We start from the raw sequence: 18,730 nt of genomic DNA, 5'->3' as shown, positions 1-18,730 counted from the left end.
CATAATATAATATATTTCAGGACTAAATTCATTTAAGATCAACTAGTTTAGAAAAGTATTAATCTTAAAATTAATTTATCTTTACCAATTAATCAAATAAAAACAATTTCAATGAGAATCACCAAACTCAATATTGATAGATCCCCTCAATTTCTAAACCCTCGTGCTTATATTTCAAATCATCATTTTTCACTCTTCCATGAAAGCATATTATTGATCAAATATATTAAATTATAGCAACAATTTTTTTCTCTTATTAAACAGACAACTTACAACATTCAAATAATTATTCTTTTAATAATGTTTTCATAACAACCTTAATTCTAATTAGTTGTATCATTAGACATAATCTTCTTAAAAGCATCACCTAATGTTGGATTAGTTGTGCTATAGCCTCCATCCACTACAAGGTTCAACCCGTTAACATACCTAGACAAGTCGCTCCCCAAAAAAGTGCCGATTCTGCCACATCCTTGTCTTCCAAAATCACACCATTAAGGTTTCTTGTCTCCGAAATTCATTTCTCCGCCTTTTCCTTCGACAATTGCATTGACAAGGCAACCAACGGAGTTTTACACTCCGTGAGGAGAAATGCAATTCACTCTGATCCCGTTTCCACCAAGTTCGACGCACAACCCTTTCGTCAGACCCACCAAAGCATGCTTCGACGCCTTATAAGCATGGCTACCAAAGGCAGTCACAACCGATACGGAACTAGCCATGAAAATAATGCTCCCGCTCTTCGCTGGAACCATTGCTCTAGCCGCATGTTTGGCGCACATGAATGCGCCAAACACGTTCACATCAAACAGACTCTTTATACCTTGGAGATCCGTGTCCATGATGGTGGGACCGACATCCCCTAAGATCCCAGCATTGCTAAACATTATGTCGAGCTTTCCGTACTTGTCCATGACGGAATCTACCGCATTTTTCACTTGAGCTTCATTTGTTACGTCGCAGTGCACAAATGATATGGTCTCGTTTGGGCTGGTTTGATCGGAAAGGGAAGGGAAGTGTTTGTCTTGGATATCGGCCACGACAACTCTAGCACCGTGGTTTGCGAAAAGTTGTGCCGTTGCCCTCCCTATGCCGCTTGTACCACCGGTGATTAGGGCCACCTTTCCTTGGAGCCTGTAAAAATGTATAGAAGAAATAAATGAGTAAGGAAGGTTTAATTTTATTAATGTTTGTTGCGCAATTCGATTAAGAGCGAATAGGCTGAATCAACGAGGGCTTATCTAAACCATATACATACATGTGATACCTTTTGGCAGCGGAAACTAAAAGTGTTGAAGCTGCCATCTTTGAAAATGTTTAGTTTCTCTTAAAGAATATATACAGATTGTTATGGTTTACTATTAATTTCACTTGATTGAATAGTATATATATATACATGGATAAGATATACACTTGACGAATATAAATTAATATGATTAAATATAATAACAAAAATTTATTTATTAAAAGTTATTAAAAAGGTAAAAAGTTGACTTAAAATAATACTAATCTCAACTTTTTAAAAAATATTTTAAGAATAAAAAATAACTTATTTATAATATAATAAATCTTTTTCACATCTCTATCCATAATCCGCGCGTTGACTGTTCAAACAATTATAATGTATCCCTGCATATATGATTCACACAATTTATTATAAATTCACACAAAATTTATTATAAATTCACATAATCCTAGAGAATATATACATCTAAAAATTAATTATACTTATCATCAAAATTATATTATACAGTGCTTAAAATCAGTGCCGTTCCTTAGATTTTTTAGGCCTGAGTCGAAAGCACGAAATTGGGGACCTACGCATAAACTCCACTTGTGTTTCACCGTTGATCTTCAATAACATTCCAATATCTACAAAGATGCAACATAAATTGTCAACGAAAGTGACTTCTTCTTGCATTTTTAGATGCAAAATCATTGATAATTGTATTGTAATCAATATATTCCAAAAAATCTTTTTCAATAGATAAAATAGCAAGTCCATTCAATCTATCTTGAGACATCGAAGATCTTAGATAATTTTTCAATAATTTTAACTTAGAAAAACTTATTTCAGCAGAAGCTATCATAACAGGCAATGTTAGTAAAATTCGATATACAATAGAGACATTAGGATAACAATCTATTGATATTACAAAATCAAGAATTTCAGCAGCGGGCATATCCAAACTAGGTAAAGCAACTTGTAGTATTTTTAGTTCAGAAAACAAATCACTCAAATTAACATCACACGTACGTTCATGAGAAAATACATTACAAAATGTGCTACACTTTTCTTTCAATTTGCTTTCATTCAATGCCTTCAACATTCTAGAATTAATTCATAAGGAAACCGAACAAAAACATTATTAATTTATAAACTTAATTGTTTTTATTAATTAAACCAATTCACATCACTTAACTAATATTAATATATATATATATATATATATATATATATATATATATATATATATATATATATATATATATATATATATATATATATATATATATATATATATATATATATATATATATATAACTGCCATATAATTATAAAATTAATTGTCTTGCCACTAGCACCAAATCATGATATGTGGACATAATCTATTCATTTCATGAGGAGGGGTGAATGAGACACAAACTAAAAAGTGTTTTATATATATATAAAAGAATAAATGGAAATTGAGCCGGGTCAAGAGTTGATTTGTTAATAAAGTATAAACAGTTAGAATAAAAAAAATTAAAAATATTATATATAAATTTCGAACTTGTAACCTAACAAATAAATATAAAATTTTAATTATATAATAATTTTTAATTCTAAATTTTTTATTTTTCGGGTCGAAATTTGTTGTTAATTTATATATATATATATGAGAGTAAATAAATATTTGGGTCGAGTCACGAGTTAATGTACTCATAAATTTAAAACGATTAAATTAAAAAAAATAATATTAAAAATATTACATATAAATTTCGAACTTGCAACTTAATAAATTTTAACCAACTAAGTTTTTAAAACTTTATTTTAAATTTAACATAATGATAAACAGACACACTGCGGTTTAAAATTTAAATTTTTTTATTATGTATTATGAATTATATAACACATTATTTAATTTTATAATAATAAACTTAATATATATATAATTAATGATACTTAACTATTTAAAACTTAATTTACAATATATTTAAATAAAAATAATTTAATCTTGTTTATTATTTGTCTCTTTTATATTGACACTTTATATTGACATGAAAGGTTAAATAATATTCTTACTGAAAAATTAATTTTAGCATATAAATAAAAATAATTTTTTAATATTTTTTAATTAAAGTAAACAAAATATTAATATTTTTTAGTTTATAAAAAATATATATTTATACACAAAATTATAAATAAATCTCAACAATCACAATTGATATAATATTGATATAATGGTTAAAGTGATCACATTTCACATTCGAGATTAGAGTTAAAAAGTTATATGTATGGTGGTGGTGTGATATTAGTATATGGGTGTAAATTTGAAGTAATTATATGTGTTTGAGGGATAGTATGGTGGAGGTGATCTACATGAGTGCAAATTTGAATAAGTTAGATGTGTTTAAATGGATAGTGAGATAGTAATATATGTGAGTGCAAATTTAAATGAATCATATGAGTTTGAGGGGATAAAATTAAATGATGGTAGTATATGTGAGTACAAATTTGAATGAATTATATGAGTTTGAGGAGATAGAATGATGGTGGTATATAAGGTGTGGAGCAAATTTGATGATGTTATTTGAGAAATTATAATAATTTTATAAAAAAAATCAAAATTTTGATATTTATTATGTTACAAAATATATATATGCATACACAAAATTATAAATAAAACTCATCATCCCAGTGCTCTAATGATTAAAGTGATCATCTTCCACACTCGAGACTAGAGTTCGAATATGCAAATATAAATTTGAGTGAATTATATGTGTTCAGGGGATAATTGGTGATATATGTGAGTGCAAATTTGAATGAATTATATGTATTTGAAGGGATAGTGTGATGGTAGTATATATGAGTGAATTATATAGGTTTGACGGATAGTCTAATGGTGATACATGTGGAAATATGAAAGAATTATGGGTTTGAAGAAACAGTGTTATGGAATTATATGTAGGGTGTGGTACAAATTTGACAGTGTCATTTGAGAAATTATAAAATATTTAAATTACTTAAATTGATAGTGATGTTGGTGCAAATTTGAATGAATTATACGTAACATTTTAAAACAATTCAAAATCTTGATATTTATTATGTTGCAAATTATATATGCATACAATTTTTTTTTTTGAAAAACGGTTAAAACTATTTCGAAATTGTACATATGTGCATGTATATTTTAGAGCTTGAACCATATATGTGTAGTTTCTTTTGACTTACTCAATATGTTCAAGTCTGCAAACCATTTTTCGAACTTCATATAGTTGATTACTAACAATAGTGACACATCAAGATTTAACGCTCGAATAACTTGAAGTGAAAATAGCCTTTCTACATGGAGAGTTAGAGGAAGAAATATACATGACTCAGCCAGAAGGTTTCCTAGTTCCAGGAAAGAAAAAATATGTTTGCAAGTTGAAGAAGTCTTTATACGGACTTAAATAGTTTCCAAGGCAGTTGTATAAGAAGTTTGACAACTTTATGATGTCTCTTAACTACAAGAGGAGTGCATATGACTGTTGTGTGTACTACAACAAGTTGAAGGATGACTCATTAATCTACCTAGTCCTGTATGTAGATGACATGTTGGTAGCAGCAAAGAGCAAAACAGATGTTCAGAAGCTAAAAGATCTTCTAAATGCTGAGTTGAGATGAAAGATCTAGGAGCAGCTCGAAAAATTATAGGAATGGAGATTCTTAGAGATAGAGGCCAGAAGAAACTTTTCTTATCACAAAAAAGTTACATTGAGAAGGTGTTGTCAAGGTTTAGGATGTCATCAGCTAAACCTATAGATACACATTGTGCTGCTAATATTCATCTTACTACATTGTTTGCTCCTCATATAGATGAAGAAAAAAAGTATATGACTCGAGTTCCTTATTCTAGTGCAGTAGGGAGTTTGATGTATGCTATGGTTTATACAAGACCAAATCTGGCACAGGCAGTGACTATTGTGAGCAGATTTATGGTACAACCAGGGAAGGAGCATTGACAAGCTATGAAGAGGATATTCAGGTATTTACGGGGAAATTTTGATGTTGGTCTCATATATAGAGTTGATACACAATGTCTGATTACTGGGTATTCAGATTCTGATTATGCTAGAGACGTTGATAGTAGGAGATCTATGACTGGTTATATATTTACTCTTGGGGGCTCAGTTGTTAGTTGGAAAGCGACTCTATAACCTACTATGACTCTGTCTACAACAGAATCAGAGTACATGGCATTAACAGATGCTGCTAAAGAGGGAATATGGCTGAAAGGACTAATTAGTGATCTAGGCCAACATCAGGATCAAACAACTGTCTTCTGTGACAGTCTGAGTGTTATATGCTTAGCCAAAGATCAAGTTCATCATGAACGGACTAAGAATATTGACGTGCAATATCATTTCCTAAGGACTGAGAAGAGGATAAAGGTGAAAAAGGTAGGAACCGCTGACAATCCTGCTGATATGTTCACCAAGCCAGTTCCTCATAGCAAGTTCCAACATTGTTTGGAGTTGATTAACGTTAGAAACTGTTAGTTGCCCTAAGGGCAACTTTAGAAGAGAGAGATAGAGAAGATTGAACATTTGGGCCATCTAGGCATTGACTAATGCATCTGGGCCATCTGGGCATTGACTAATGCATTTGGATCATCTAGGCATTGACTAATGTATCTGGGCATTGACTAATGAATCTGGGCCATCTGGTATTGACAAATGCATCTGGGTCATCTAGTATTGACTAATACATTTGGGCCATCTAGCACTAGCGAGTGCATCCGGGCCATCTGGCACCAACGAGTGCATCTGGGTCATCCGGCACCAGCGAGTGCATCTAGGCCATCCGACACCGACGAGTGCATCTGGGCCATCTGACATTGACGAATGTATTTGGGAGATCTGGGCATTGACTAATGCACCTGGGACATCTGAGAGAATTCAAGTCAAGGTGGAGATTTGTTAAATAGACTTAAATAGTTGAGCCTTCTTAATGGGCCGACTCAATTCTCTATTTGTTAGGGTTTCTATATTAGGGTTTTAGGGGACCGAGTGTTATATATAAACTCGTGTTATAACCCTAATTTGTCACATCATCTCTGTAAACAATCTTCTCAATAATCTCTCTCTTCTGGGTGGACGTAGCCAAGTTCTATCTTGGTGAATCACGTTAAATCTCTGTCCTTTTTATTGTTTACGTCATTCTCACGCATTCCGTTCTAATAATTATTATATTATATTATTATATTAGTTTTCTTATAAGATCAATGTAATGTCTATATAATAGACATACCCTATATAATTCAAGATAACATTCAATACAATTTTCCTTTATTCTAACATGGTATGAAAGCGAAAGTTTTGTTTTTGAACTACAAAATCTAGTTTTTTGTTGCCTCAATCAATGACTACTTTAGCCATTGATGGAGAGCTATTAATAATGCTTTATTAATTATTAATATATTTTAATAATATTTTTTCTTTTCAAATAATTATGTTGATATTCCTACTTTGTTCGATAATCATGTTCTCTGAGTTTTGTTTTCAGTTGTTGTTTTATCTCATTATTAATGCTCATATTTTTATTGGTTTTAATCCAATCATATGTGTTTCTTTACTGGTTATTTAGTCAACACACTACCATTATTTTGTTATGATGAGTTTTTAAGTGTTGTTTCACCCCAACATTCTATACCCATAGGATTCTACCTTCTTCGTTGGTTTCTTTTATTGCAACACATTGTCATCTCGTTACTGAATGGATCTCGAGACTCATGAGTAACTTTGGAGTTCATTCGGTTGTTGTTTCACCCCAGCATTTAATGTCTAAGGGATTACATTATTACAAATCTTTTGGTTCTAATTCATCCTATGTGCAATTGTATGTTTCATTTGAAAAATAAATATATAACGACATAATTTAATGTCTTTTATTTATCTTTTTAAATATTTGTTAATTGACTTTTCCTAAATAAAACATACAAGGGCACATGAAGGAAACAGTTGATCCCCTCCCGCCATACACTCCATTTTTAGCTTATTGTTCTGTCTTGTAATTTCAAATATTTATACTGCTTTTGCATAAAAAAAAGAAATTCAAATATTATCCATATAAGAATATTTAAGATTTCAAAATTAATTTAATAGTTAGAAAAGTATTTTTGCTTTTCAAAAGGACATTAGCTGTTAATTTATTTAAATTGTATTCTATTACTATTAAATTTGATTAAATTTCATAATTATAGTCCATAATTGTTTATCTAGAAGCATAATAGTTCATTAGAAATAATCTTAATATAATATTTATTCACCTAACCAACCTAATAAAAATGTGCATTCTTCGTAGGTGTAGCTAGTGATTTAATACCTCATTATAACTATATAAGAAACTTAATAACATATATTAAGAGCAACATTTTTTTTTATCAAAAAGAGACTAAAGATGATAAGTCATAGTTGTATGGAGTCGTGCATAAATTTAAATATTACATAATTTCTATAACATTTTGAAATTTAGGAAGATTATCAAAAGAATAAGATTAAGGCCTGAGATTTGATCTGCAAATTTTGGAAATTGTGATTTCTTGTGATGTCTTTGGATTGCTAGAAACAAAACATATATAGCTTATTAAGAAAACTCATAAATCTTGACAATTGATCTATCTTTTAAATTCAAAATAAAACCTACAAAATCATGCAACTAATTAGATAGTTTGTTAATCTTGGGCCTACCAGCACTATTTGGCCCTAATCGACCCGACAAGTGGCATACACATATATGCTTCTTTTTCTTTTTCAATTCATTTGTTTTTATTTTTATAAAAAATAATTCTCACTCAATCAACTATAAAATTATATATATACAGTATACTAATTTGTAAATAATAAAAAATAATATTTAAAAAAATTTAAATGAACTAAATAAAGTTTTAGATCTTAAATAACAAAATTAAAAAAAAAATTAAAGCTTTAATTAAAATATCTACCAATCAATCAAATTTTACAGAGTAACTAGAAAAAACTCATTTGAATTTATAATAAGATAATAAAATAGAACAATCAAACATCAGAATTAGAAAAATCTCTACATAAAACATATTAAAAGAATTTTTACCCAAAATTCCAGTCAAATTTATATTTTATTTAGGGTTTGTAAGCAATGCTAAAAAAATGTACTGTCAAATGATAATTGATGATCATGTAACAATATGGTCACAATATGGTCAGAATAGTAAGAAACTCATAAAATCATTAAAAGATACATTTTTGTTTGAATATAAATTGCTAGCATGAACCCCTAGTCATGACACATACTTCATCTTAAGGCGTTATAAGTGTGAATTGAACCCGTAATATTTAGTCTCTTATAAATCATTAAAAAAATACATATAAAAAAGGATCTCGAGATTAAAGATAAATTTCAAAAACTATTTACTAAAAAAATAAAAGAATTTTAGATCCGACATCATCATCTCCATTGCTGTAAAGAATTAGACGAATACCAGACTTGAGAAATTAGCACAAACACGATTAAAATGTACGAACAACATACGATCTACAAAAATTAAAAATATTATTTAGATTAAAAAATTCGAAATAAAAATCTGATTGAATAGTATGTTAATATTGTAAGAGTAAAACACCGCACTAAATAAAATTTAAATAATGAATAAAAAAAATAAGATATCATTTTATGCTAAGAAAGTCACCAAGATCATGAGCAAAAATGACTTCAAATTTTATTTTAATGAGTAAAGATAGGGATGCTAAAGATTTATAGTGAATGGAGAGGCTGATTAGACTTGTTAACTAATTAAATATTTATTTTTCTCTTTTATCTTCATTAATAATTTTCTCTTTTTTCTTATTAATTTACATTTTCTCCCTCTATCTTAAATAAACACATTTAATAAAATAAAATCAATTTTTTTTATTAAAAAACATTTAATAATTTATCTCTTTAATTTTTATTATTATAAATATTTTTTTAAAATTATTGTACATGCCATTATAAATATTTTAATTATTTCTCTTTCTTAACAATTTATTTTCTTTTATTTATTGAAAATATTAAAATTTAGTTTCAATAATAAAAATGACTCAAATTAAAATAAATAATAATTAATTATGATATATTTATTTAAAAACATTTACTTAGGTTAATTACTATTTTATATTAATAGATTGCACCATCTAATTAAAAAGTATCAATAATAAACTTACCAAAAAAAAATATAGTCTAAAATGTATTATAACATCTACTTTTACAAAATCAAACAACATAATATAATTAATAAATTGTCTTTAATCATCACTCAATAATAGTTTTCACGAGAGTCTTCTATCGTCAACATATTGACATCGAAAACTTCCTATATACATGACAAATTAAAAATAATATATAATTTAGAATAAAAATAATATAATTTAATACTAAACATAATTGTCTAAAACTTAATAAATCAAACCTTTTTTCGAGCTTTTGTAATCGATTTTTCTTCACAATTTGTTCAATAACCGATTTTTTTTTTTGTGGATGGACGACCTCGCGCTCGTACTTTTAGTGGAGAGTGTATTATTTTACACTAGATATTTTCACTATCGTTAGTAATTGATATCACACTAGATATTGTTTTTTCATCATCGTTAGTATTGTTTTTACACTAGATATTGTTTTTTCGAGCCTTTGTAATTGATTTCATCACTATATTTTTTTTTGGTAAGTTTATTATTGATACTTTTTAATTAGATTATGCAATTTATTAATATAAAATAATAATTAACCCAAGTAAATGTTTTTAATTAAATATAACATAATTAATTATTATTTATTTTAATTTGAGTCATTTTTATTATTTAAACTAAATTTTAATATTTTCAATAAATAAATAAAAAATTGTTGAGAGAGAGAAATAATTAAAATGCGACATGTATAATAATTAAAAAAATATTTATAATAATAAAAAGTAAAGAGATAAAATATAAAATATTTTTTAATAAAAAAAATGATTTTATTTTATTGAATGTGTCTTATTTAAGATAGAGGAAAAAAATGTAAATTAATGAGAAAGAGAGATAAAATTATTAATAAAGAGAAAAGAGAAAAATAAATATTTACTTACTCCACGTCTTTCGTTGCCCCATTCGCTACAAATTTTTTGCTCCCCTTATCATTACTATATTTTAATATTTTGTTTTTTTTTTTGAAAAATTATAGATTGGATTTATAACAAATAAAATGTTAAAATAAATATTTTTGTTACATCAAACATCCTTATTTTAAAATTATTTGACATGGTGTTTGTAGCTCTTTTATATTTTTTCAATATTTCTTTTTATCCATTTTCCTGCTTATACTTTGTTTGAATTTAAGGTAGTTCTTCATTAATAAACCACATTTCATGATAATTATTTTTTTTTATGTATTTTGATTTTAAATAAATATATATGGTACTCATTTCATTATTTATCCGTATTCTAGCTAGCTGGACAGTTGACATTAAATATTTTCTCAAAGAACACATTAATTATATAGTAGCTGAAATTGTTTTAAAGTCATGAATGAGCTGGTTGAGTAGTTGACAACAAATCAACTATATTGCAATATTTTGAAAATAGTTTTAATTATAAAGGTCATCATTAACAATATAAAATAAAAATATTCTGATTAGCAAAAAAGAAGATTTTTATATAGTTAAAAGTCCCAAAGAGTTCCAGTGGTGTTAACAGAACTTTTACTGTTCCGGTTTTATTTTATTAGAAGCAAGTATGGATCTAAATTATTAGGCCAGAGAAGATGTGATCTAAATTAGAAGCAAGATCATCTAAATTAGTCTGAAAGATTAACTAAATGACAAATCGTTTATTTGCAACATTTGGGGAAGTTGTCCGAGGCGTTTAAAGATTTTTCAGGACCAATATTTATTTATAATCAGGAAATACAATAATTTAACGCGTTTCGAGTTTTAGCGGAAAACTAGTTTATGTATAAAAAAAAGTCCTAAAAATAAATTTTGTCACTCTTATTTATTTTTCTTATTGTTTATGTTTTTGGTTATTTCAATACCTCTCTTTCATTCTTGATTGTGTGTTTAATTATCATTTAATTTTTATATACTAACATGTCCATTACAAAAATATATTTTTATTTGTGTTTTTAATTTGATTCAATATATGAAGTGGATATTTGTTTTCAGATACCAAGTCACATGGAAGAAATTGTATTTTCAAAATGTGGATATTGATGGTGCATTAACCGGTTTAGTGAAAAAAATTCATATATTAATTAGAATATTTTATCAGAAATAATATGTTTCTCAATAGACAAGCACCAACACTGTTTAAATAGGACAACTTATTCAAATGAACAAGTAACAAAGGCTAATAATTTTCACAAACAATTTTATTATAAGTGAACTATTACCAAATAAATGTATAATAACATAGTACATTATCAAACAACATAATTTGACTTATTTTAAGTAATAGAATAGGGGGAATTGAACACATTAGTATAATTGAAATTGACTTAGATTATAAAATTAATTACGGTGAATGAATTAATGCCTTGGCCAAAGCATCCCCAAGTGATGAATTTGTGGTTGTGTAGCCTCCATCTATCAACAAATTGACCCCGCTAACATATTTCGACTCATCGCTTCCTAAGAAAACTGCCATCTCCCCAACATCATTCGCTTCAAGTGTCACCCCTTTCAAAACGGCCGTATCCATCACCAAACGAGCCGCGATATCTTTTTCCAAAGGAATCGCTGAATTGTACATCGTTGTGGGGACTGCATGAGGTGATATGCAGTTGACCCTAATCCCGTGTTGCCCTAACTCCACACATAGGTTCTTGGTCAGCCCGACCACTGCATGTTTGGTTGAAGTATAAGTGTGAGATGCCAAACCGGCTACCTTTGAAACACAACTTGCGGTGAATATGATGCTTCCTCTTTTAGCGGGAATCATAACCCGGGCTGCGTGTTTAGCACAGAAGAATGCACCAAACACATTGACCCCGAATATATTACTCAAGTCCTCAGCATCCGCGGTTAGGATACTAGGGCTAAGGTTACCTAGTATGCCTGCATTGCTAAACATTATGTCGAGCTTTCCATGTTCAGAGATAACCGTATCGACCAGGTTCTTCACATCATCGTCTTTGGTCACGTCACAATGTATGAACGAGATGGTTTGGTTCGATGTCACGGCTTCATCCACGAGGGAATGACCAAGATCGTCTTGGACATCGGCAGCTATGACTTTTGCACCATATCGTGCGAATATCTTCGCAGTGGCTCTACCGAGGCCACTAGCACCGCCGGTAATGATTGCTACCTTACCTTCTAGTCTGCAAGTAATTAAATTAATGCTTCATATTGTTCTAGCTTAAAATGAGAGGATAAACAAAGAGAACTAATTACCTTCTAGCACTCAAAGAAGATGCTTCCATGGTTATGCCAGAGAAGATGTGATCTTTCACATCAGTTTAAGAACTTCAAATTGATTAATTTAAAATGAAATTAAGATTTTTGTTTAATATTATTTTGTATAGATTCAATTGATATGATCTACATGTAGCTTATATTATTTAATTCTAATGTACTTAATTAGTTTGAAAAATTGGAGATAAGCCAACAAGAGTTGACTCAATAAATTAATTAATATTGAAATCACATGAAAATGTCTCTTCCCAAAGTCCAGTTCAATTTAATTTAAACAATGGAAATATTACAATCTTCATGTATAAGAATTACAGATAAATTAATATTAAATTATAACTTTATTATTAATATAAGTAATAGTCAAATAAGTTTTTGCATGCCACTTAATTATCTGGGGATGGATAGATGAATTAACAATCATTATTATTGGACCTCAACAAATTACTTGGCAGAATGACGTACGCAATGATGCAATGATCCATTTTTTATTTGAATTTTTTTTATTTATATTTCTTTTGGGATAAACAAAAATTTAAAGTCATTCAATATATCACTAGTAGAAAAAGAGTAGAAAAAGAGGTATTAGTAAGGGCGAAAACCGTTACTGAAACATAATTATAACGGCAAATAAAACCGTTAACAATCGTTACTAAAAATTACGTTACAGAAACTTCACAGGTATCAGTAACGGCGTTCGAAAATCGTTACTGATAGTTAAGGAACAACAGTAACGGTTCTAGCCGTCTTAAAACCGTCACAGAAACAACATAGGTATCAGTAACAGTTTTCGAAAACCGTTACTGTTATTAAAGGAACAAAAGTAACGGTTCTAGCCGGCTTAAAACCGTTACTGAAAGGCAGTAGTATCTGTAACGGTTTTCGAAAACCGTTACTAATACCTATGTTGTTTCTGTGACGGTTTTTTATTTGTTAAACCGTTACAGTCAGGTTTATAGTAACGGTTTACTAATACCTATGTTGTTTCTGTGACGGTTTTTTATTTGTTAAACCGTTACAGTCAAGTTTATAGTAACGGTTTTTTAATTTATTTAACCGTTACTAAACCATAATCGTTTTTTTTCCTCCAAATTTTTACCTATATTAAACCACAATTATCAAAAACCAAAAAGCACAATCATCAATAACCAAAAACCCAAAACCACAATCATTAATTCAAAACAATAATCATCCACAAACTACAATCCATCCACAAATTACAATCCATCCACAAACTACAATCATATCAGAAACTACAATCATATCACAAATCCACAAAAACCATTAATTAAAGTACTTCAAATAACATTTCAACTAACCAGAATTCAAGTGGGAAAGCGACGATCAAGTGGAAGGGGCATCATCTCTAGTGGAAGGGGCAGGTGGACGTTGAGCACCGGGAATCATGGATAATAAGAAGTTCATCGTCGATCTCATCTCAAGCATCTCATCCCGCATTCTATCACGCTCTACCAATGATTGTTGTCTCTCCCTTCGAGCTTCTTCACGTCCCTCTTAACGCTGCATTTGTAATTCTTCGCGCTCCATTTCACGCTGCCTTTGTGCTTCCTCACGCTCCATCTGACGCTCGAGTAAGGCTTCTTCGCGCTCTCTCCGTGACTGATGCTTCTCCGCTTCACGCTCCTCTCGCATCCTCTGCATCTCCTCAAGTAAAATTCGATTTTCTTCACGGAAATGTTGCGTGTCACTGCGCAGTGTGCTAGAACCACCACGAGCATGAGCTCTAAATGATCTAGGTGTGACACCGGAGCCCAAACCCACAACTCGCCCATGTCCTTGAGACCCGAATGCGCACTCAGCCAACTGCAATTCATTTCTATCCGGGTCTTCTTCTATAGGCAGTTCGCAAGGCAGTCTACAAACACAAATTAAATTTGAATATTACACAAATTAAATTTGAATATTATATTTTATTATATTTTTTATTTTTAGATAATGCTGAGCCAATAAATTATTTATTTTATATATATATATATTTGTTATATGAGATTAAAATAAATATTTATTAAATTAAATATAGATAATTTTAAATAAAATTAAATAGTTAAAATAAATAAATCAATAATAAATGAAATAATAAACATAATAATAATTATTATTCTTAAAAAATGTTATTATTATTAAAAAAAATATATATATTTAAAAAAATATATTATTATTGTTTTTATTTAAAATAATAATAAAATCATACAAATTTATTTATTTTTGTAGTTACAGCCCAAAGAACTCCGACAAACATTTTTAATTGTTGAATGTAGAAGAAAAGAAATTAGATGACGAATTTAATAAATTAGTATATCAATTCCAAACTTAATTCACTTAATTAAATATATAATATTATTAATATATATATTTATTTTCTTATATTCTATAAGAGTTTTAAGTTTATTTATTTATAATTATATTTATTTTGAATATATTATATATATTATTTTATTATTAAAAAATAAAAATATTGTAAAAACATTTCCGAGATTCTTTTCAAAGTGTGCAGAAAAAAAAAGCGGGATGATTTTAGAACGATTCTGTTTTGGGGAGTGAAATTAGGGTTTCCTAAGCTTTAACTTCTAAAAAGAAATCTACATATCAAGGTATCGAACAATTTACCGTTTGTAATAGTAATTCTATAAATATATCTAGTATTGGTAACTTTACTATTAATAGTGTAGTCTATTCTTTACATCTATGTAATATTTTACACGTTCCACATATGGAAGGAGATCAAATTTGAATTCCCAGCAATGGATACTTTGTAATCCAGTAATTAACGTTCGTTCTCTTAATTGAATTGCAATTAAATTCGGCCCAATCTTTTACTAAAAGGATTGAGCCGAATACAAAAATTCTATTGGATCTTTTTTGAATAGATGCATACTTATCTAGATATACAAGATTCAAAAAAAAAAAAGTAGAAAACTAAACAACTCAAAAGTTTCTATTGTTATGTTGGGTCCACAATGAATTCTATGGATCCTAGATTTACTGCTAATAATAATATTTTCTTTGAATTTCATCTTTTCTATTGTTTGATATAAGATCAAACTATAAATATAGAAATTCTTCGAGACAAACTTAAAGAATGTATTGTAATGTATTTCTTAAACAAGCTCTTACTACTTCATGAGTTTCGACATCTACGTGGTATAATCGTATTGGTCACCCATATGATGCCTACACATCGTATGTTATCTCTCATTTTCAATTACCTATGTTGGTGAACACAAATTTTAGTTTTTGTGAAGCCTGACAAATTGGAAAATACCATAAGTTTCCATTACTTGTATCTATGTTAAAAACTCTTGCTCCGCTTTATTTAATTCACTATAATGTGTGGGGACCAACTCTTATATGTCTAACTTATGGATTTTGATACATGGTTATCTTTGTTGATGATTTTAGTCGATATACGCAGTTATACCAACATTCTAAGAAATTTGATGTACTGCCAACATTCACCATGTTCAAAACACTTGTTGAAAAACAATTTAATCGAGAAATACAGATGCTTGAAACTAATTGGGGTGGAGAGATCCGAAGTCTTGCATCATTTTCCAAATTTCACGGCATTCAAAATCATTTATCATGCCCTTATATAAATGAACAAAATGGCGTTGATAAACAAAACACTCCGGTCACCTCACTGAAATTAGTCTTACTTTAAGGGAACATTCCTCAGTACCTACTCTATACTAGGATGATTCTTTTCTCATTGTGACGTATCTTATTGATCGACATCCTACACCAACCATTGATCAACGTTCTTTGTATGAAGTTTTGTTACAATGTTTATCGTACTATTATGAATACTTTTGGATGCACCTGTTATCCTTTAACCCGACTATACAACCAACACAAAATGGACATTCGATCCGTTTAGTACGCCTTCCTCGACTTCAATTTGCGTCATAAAGGATACAAGTGCCTCCATATTCTAATTTATCGTGTATATATATACACATGTGTATGTATACGCCTTTATTTTCTCGACTATACAACCATATATTTCTACACTCAACTCATTCACATTACCTCTTAGTTTATCATACATCCCAGTATCAGCGTCAACATCAACCCCCCCTCCATCAACTAAACCTACACTTATTTATCCTCATCCACACACTTGTACTTCTCCTATCCGAGCTTCAACATGTTTCATACACCTTATGAACACTCGAGTCAAATTTGTTCGCAACAACCTACCATCAATCTTACTTCTAATACTACTACTCAACTTACTTGTGTCTCATCGGTCAATAAAAATTAATATTGGTGGGTAGCTATGACTTTTTAGTTTAATGTCTTACTCCAACATGTTCCATACACCCACTAACCTATGCTCAAAATGTGATTGGATGCAAATATGTATATAAGCTTAAACATGAGGCTACTAGTACGACTAAACGTCATAAGGCCCGACTTAATGCGAAATGGTTTCATCAACAATCTGGCATTGATTATGAAGAAATCTTTAGCCTGGTAGCCAAACCCACTACTATACGAATAATTATCTCCCTTTTAGTTACACGTCAATGGCTCATCCATCAACTTGATGTCAACAACACCTTCTTTCATGGAACATTACTTGAGGAGGTTTATATGACTCAATCACTAGGATTTATGTATCCTAACTTCTTTTTTTACAAAAAAAAAATCATATATGGCCTGAAACAAGTCCCTACGACCTATCACTTCACATTGTGCACTACCTTATTATCGTTTGGCTTTGTTGAGTCCAAGTCTAATATGTCTTTTTTAAGAGAGATGTCTCGACGTACTTATTAGTCTATGTTGACGATATCATATTTACAGCTAGCTCTTTGACTAATATTAGCTCCACTAATTCTTAAGTATGTGACACGTTTCCTCTCAAAGACATATGAGATATTCACTACTTTCTCGGGTGGAATCTACTCGAACAACTAAATGGCTATTTCTTATTCAAGCTAACTATATTTTCACAAATTTGGAGAGGGCTAATATTCTTGATATCAAACCTCTTCAATCTCCAGTAGTCTCTAGTTCTCTTTCTAAAAATGATGGTGAACCTCTTAGTGATCCATTATATTATTGCAACATTGTTAGAGCTTTACAATACCTTACTCTCACTCGTCCTAAACTTACATTTGATGTTAATCGGACATACCAGTTCATGCACTCCCCTACTACCACCCACTGGTCAATTATTAAACGTATTCTCTAGTACCTTCGACATGGCCCATACCAAGGACTTCTCATTCGACCCTCCTCGTCACTCTCTTCAGATACTAAATGGGTGGGATGTGTGGATGATCATCAGTCAATCATTTACTATTGTATCTTTCTCGGAGATAACCTCATATCATGGAATTCCAAATATCACCAAGTTGTTGTCTGGTGAAGCAATAAGTCTAAATACCGTGTTCTTGCTCATGCCACTATTAAAATTTGTTGATTCACTACAAAAATCTACCGATTTGCAACAGACGGTCTACAATAACATTTCCTTTAAAACTGGTCATTAGCCATTATCTTAGCATTATTTAGGAGGCTCTCAACTAAAACCACAATTATGCCAAATATATTGCAAATCGACTAATTGTAAATTTGCATTATCGAGTACAATACTAGTTCCCATAAATTTTGCACTAAAACCCAAAATGCTGCAAAAAATCTATTATTCTGTAAAACTGTAACTAACCATGGTTAAAAATGTTTTGCAATAATATTTATATATTTATGTTAAAACTTATATTAAAAGTCCCAGTATTTTTGCAATAATTACTTAAATATCTTCGCATATATATTTTTACAAGAATCACTTCAAGTAGAATTAGTAGTAGCAAACTGTCCAAGTAACAAAGTTGCTTCCCTTTGGCTCTCTGTGCAGCAAAAACTGCAAATCATAGGTAGTAAATTAGCATAATTTTTTTTGCAGTATTCATGCTTCAAATAGATTTGCTAAAAAAATGATCATTGAAATCAACTCAATGGACTAAAACCTCAATAATTCTTTGACTAGTTGTAACGCTCTAGCAAGTAGAACTTTTTTCTTTATTGTAGGTATGGAATGCACCAAATTTCCA

General features: G+C 29.7%; 1 protein-coding gene and 1 pseudogene across 1 annotated transcript; both read right to left on the bottom strand.

The window, feature by feature from the left end:
* Positions 1 to 323: 323 nt before the first annotated feature.
* Positions 324 to 1,305, bottom strand: LOC124935976 (annotated as a pseudogene).
* A 10,428-nt stretch (positions 1,306 to 11,733) lies between these two features.
* LOC124935967 (secoisolariciresinol dehydrogenase-like) lies at positions 11,734 to 12,658 on the bottom strand. The gene is made up of 2 exons (XM_047476415.1): positions 12,630 to 12,658; positions 11,734 to 12,577 (listed from the first exon to the last, which is right to left on the bottom strand). The coding sequence occupies exons 1-2, from the start codon at positions 12,656 to 12,658 to the stop codon at positions 11,749 to 11,751; spliced, it is 858 nt and encodes a 285-aa protein (XP_047332371.1). The 3' UTR covers positions 11,734 to 11,748.
* Between the last annotated feature and the right edge of the window lie 6,072 nt (positions 12,659 to 18,730).

The sequence above is a fragment of the Impatiens glandulifera genome, chromosome 1 (genome assembly GCF_907164915.1).
Source record: "Impatiens glandulifera chromosome 1, dImpGla2.1, whole genome shotgun sequence".
NCBI classification, from domain to species: Eukaryota; Viridiplantae; Streptophyta; class Magnoliopsida; order Ericales; family Balsaminaceae; genus Impatiens; species Impatiens glandulifera.
This window is presented reverse-complemented; position numbering and strand designations above follow the sequence as displayed.

Excerpts from the sequence above, each read along its gene's own strand:
- LOC124935967 (XM_047476415.1), bottom strand. The coding sequence starts at position 12,658 with ATGGAAGCATCTTCTTTGAGTGCTAGAAG. Across the intron at positions 12,578-12,629 it reads TCTTCTTTGAGTGCTAGAAG|CATTAATTTAATTACTTGCA; the intron begins GTAATTAGTTCT and ends AACAATATGAAG.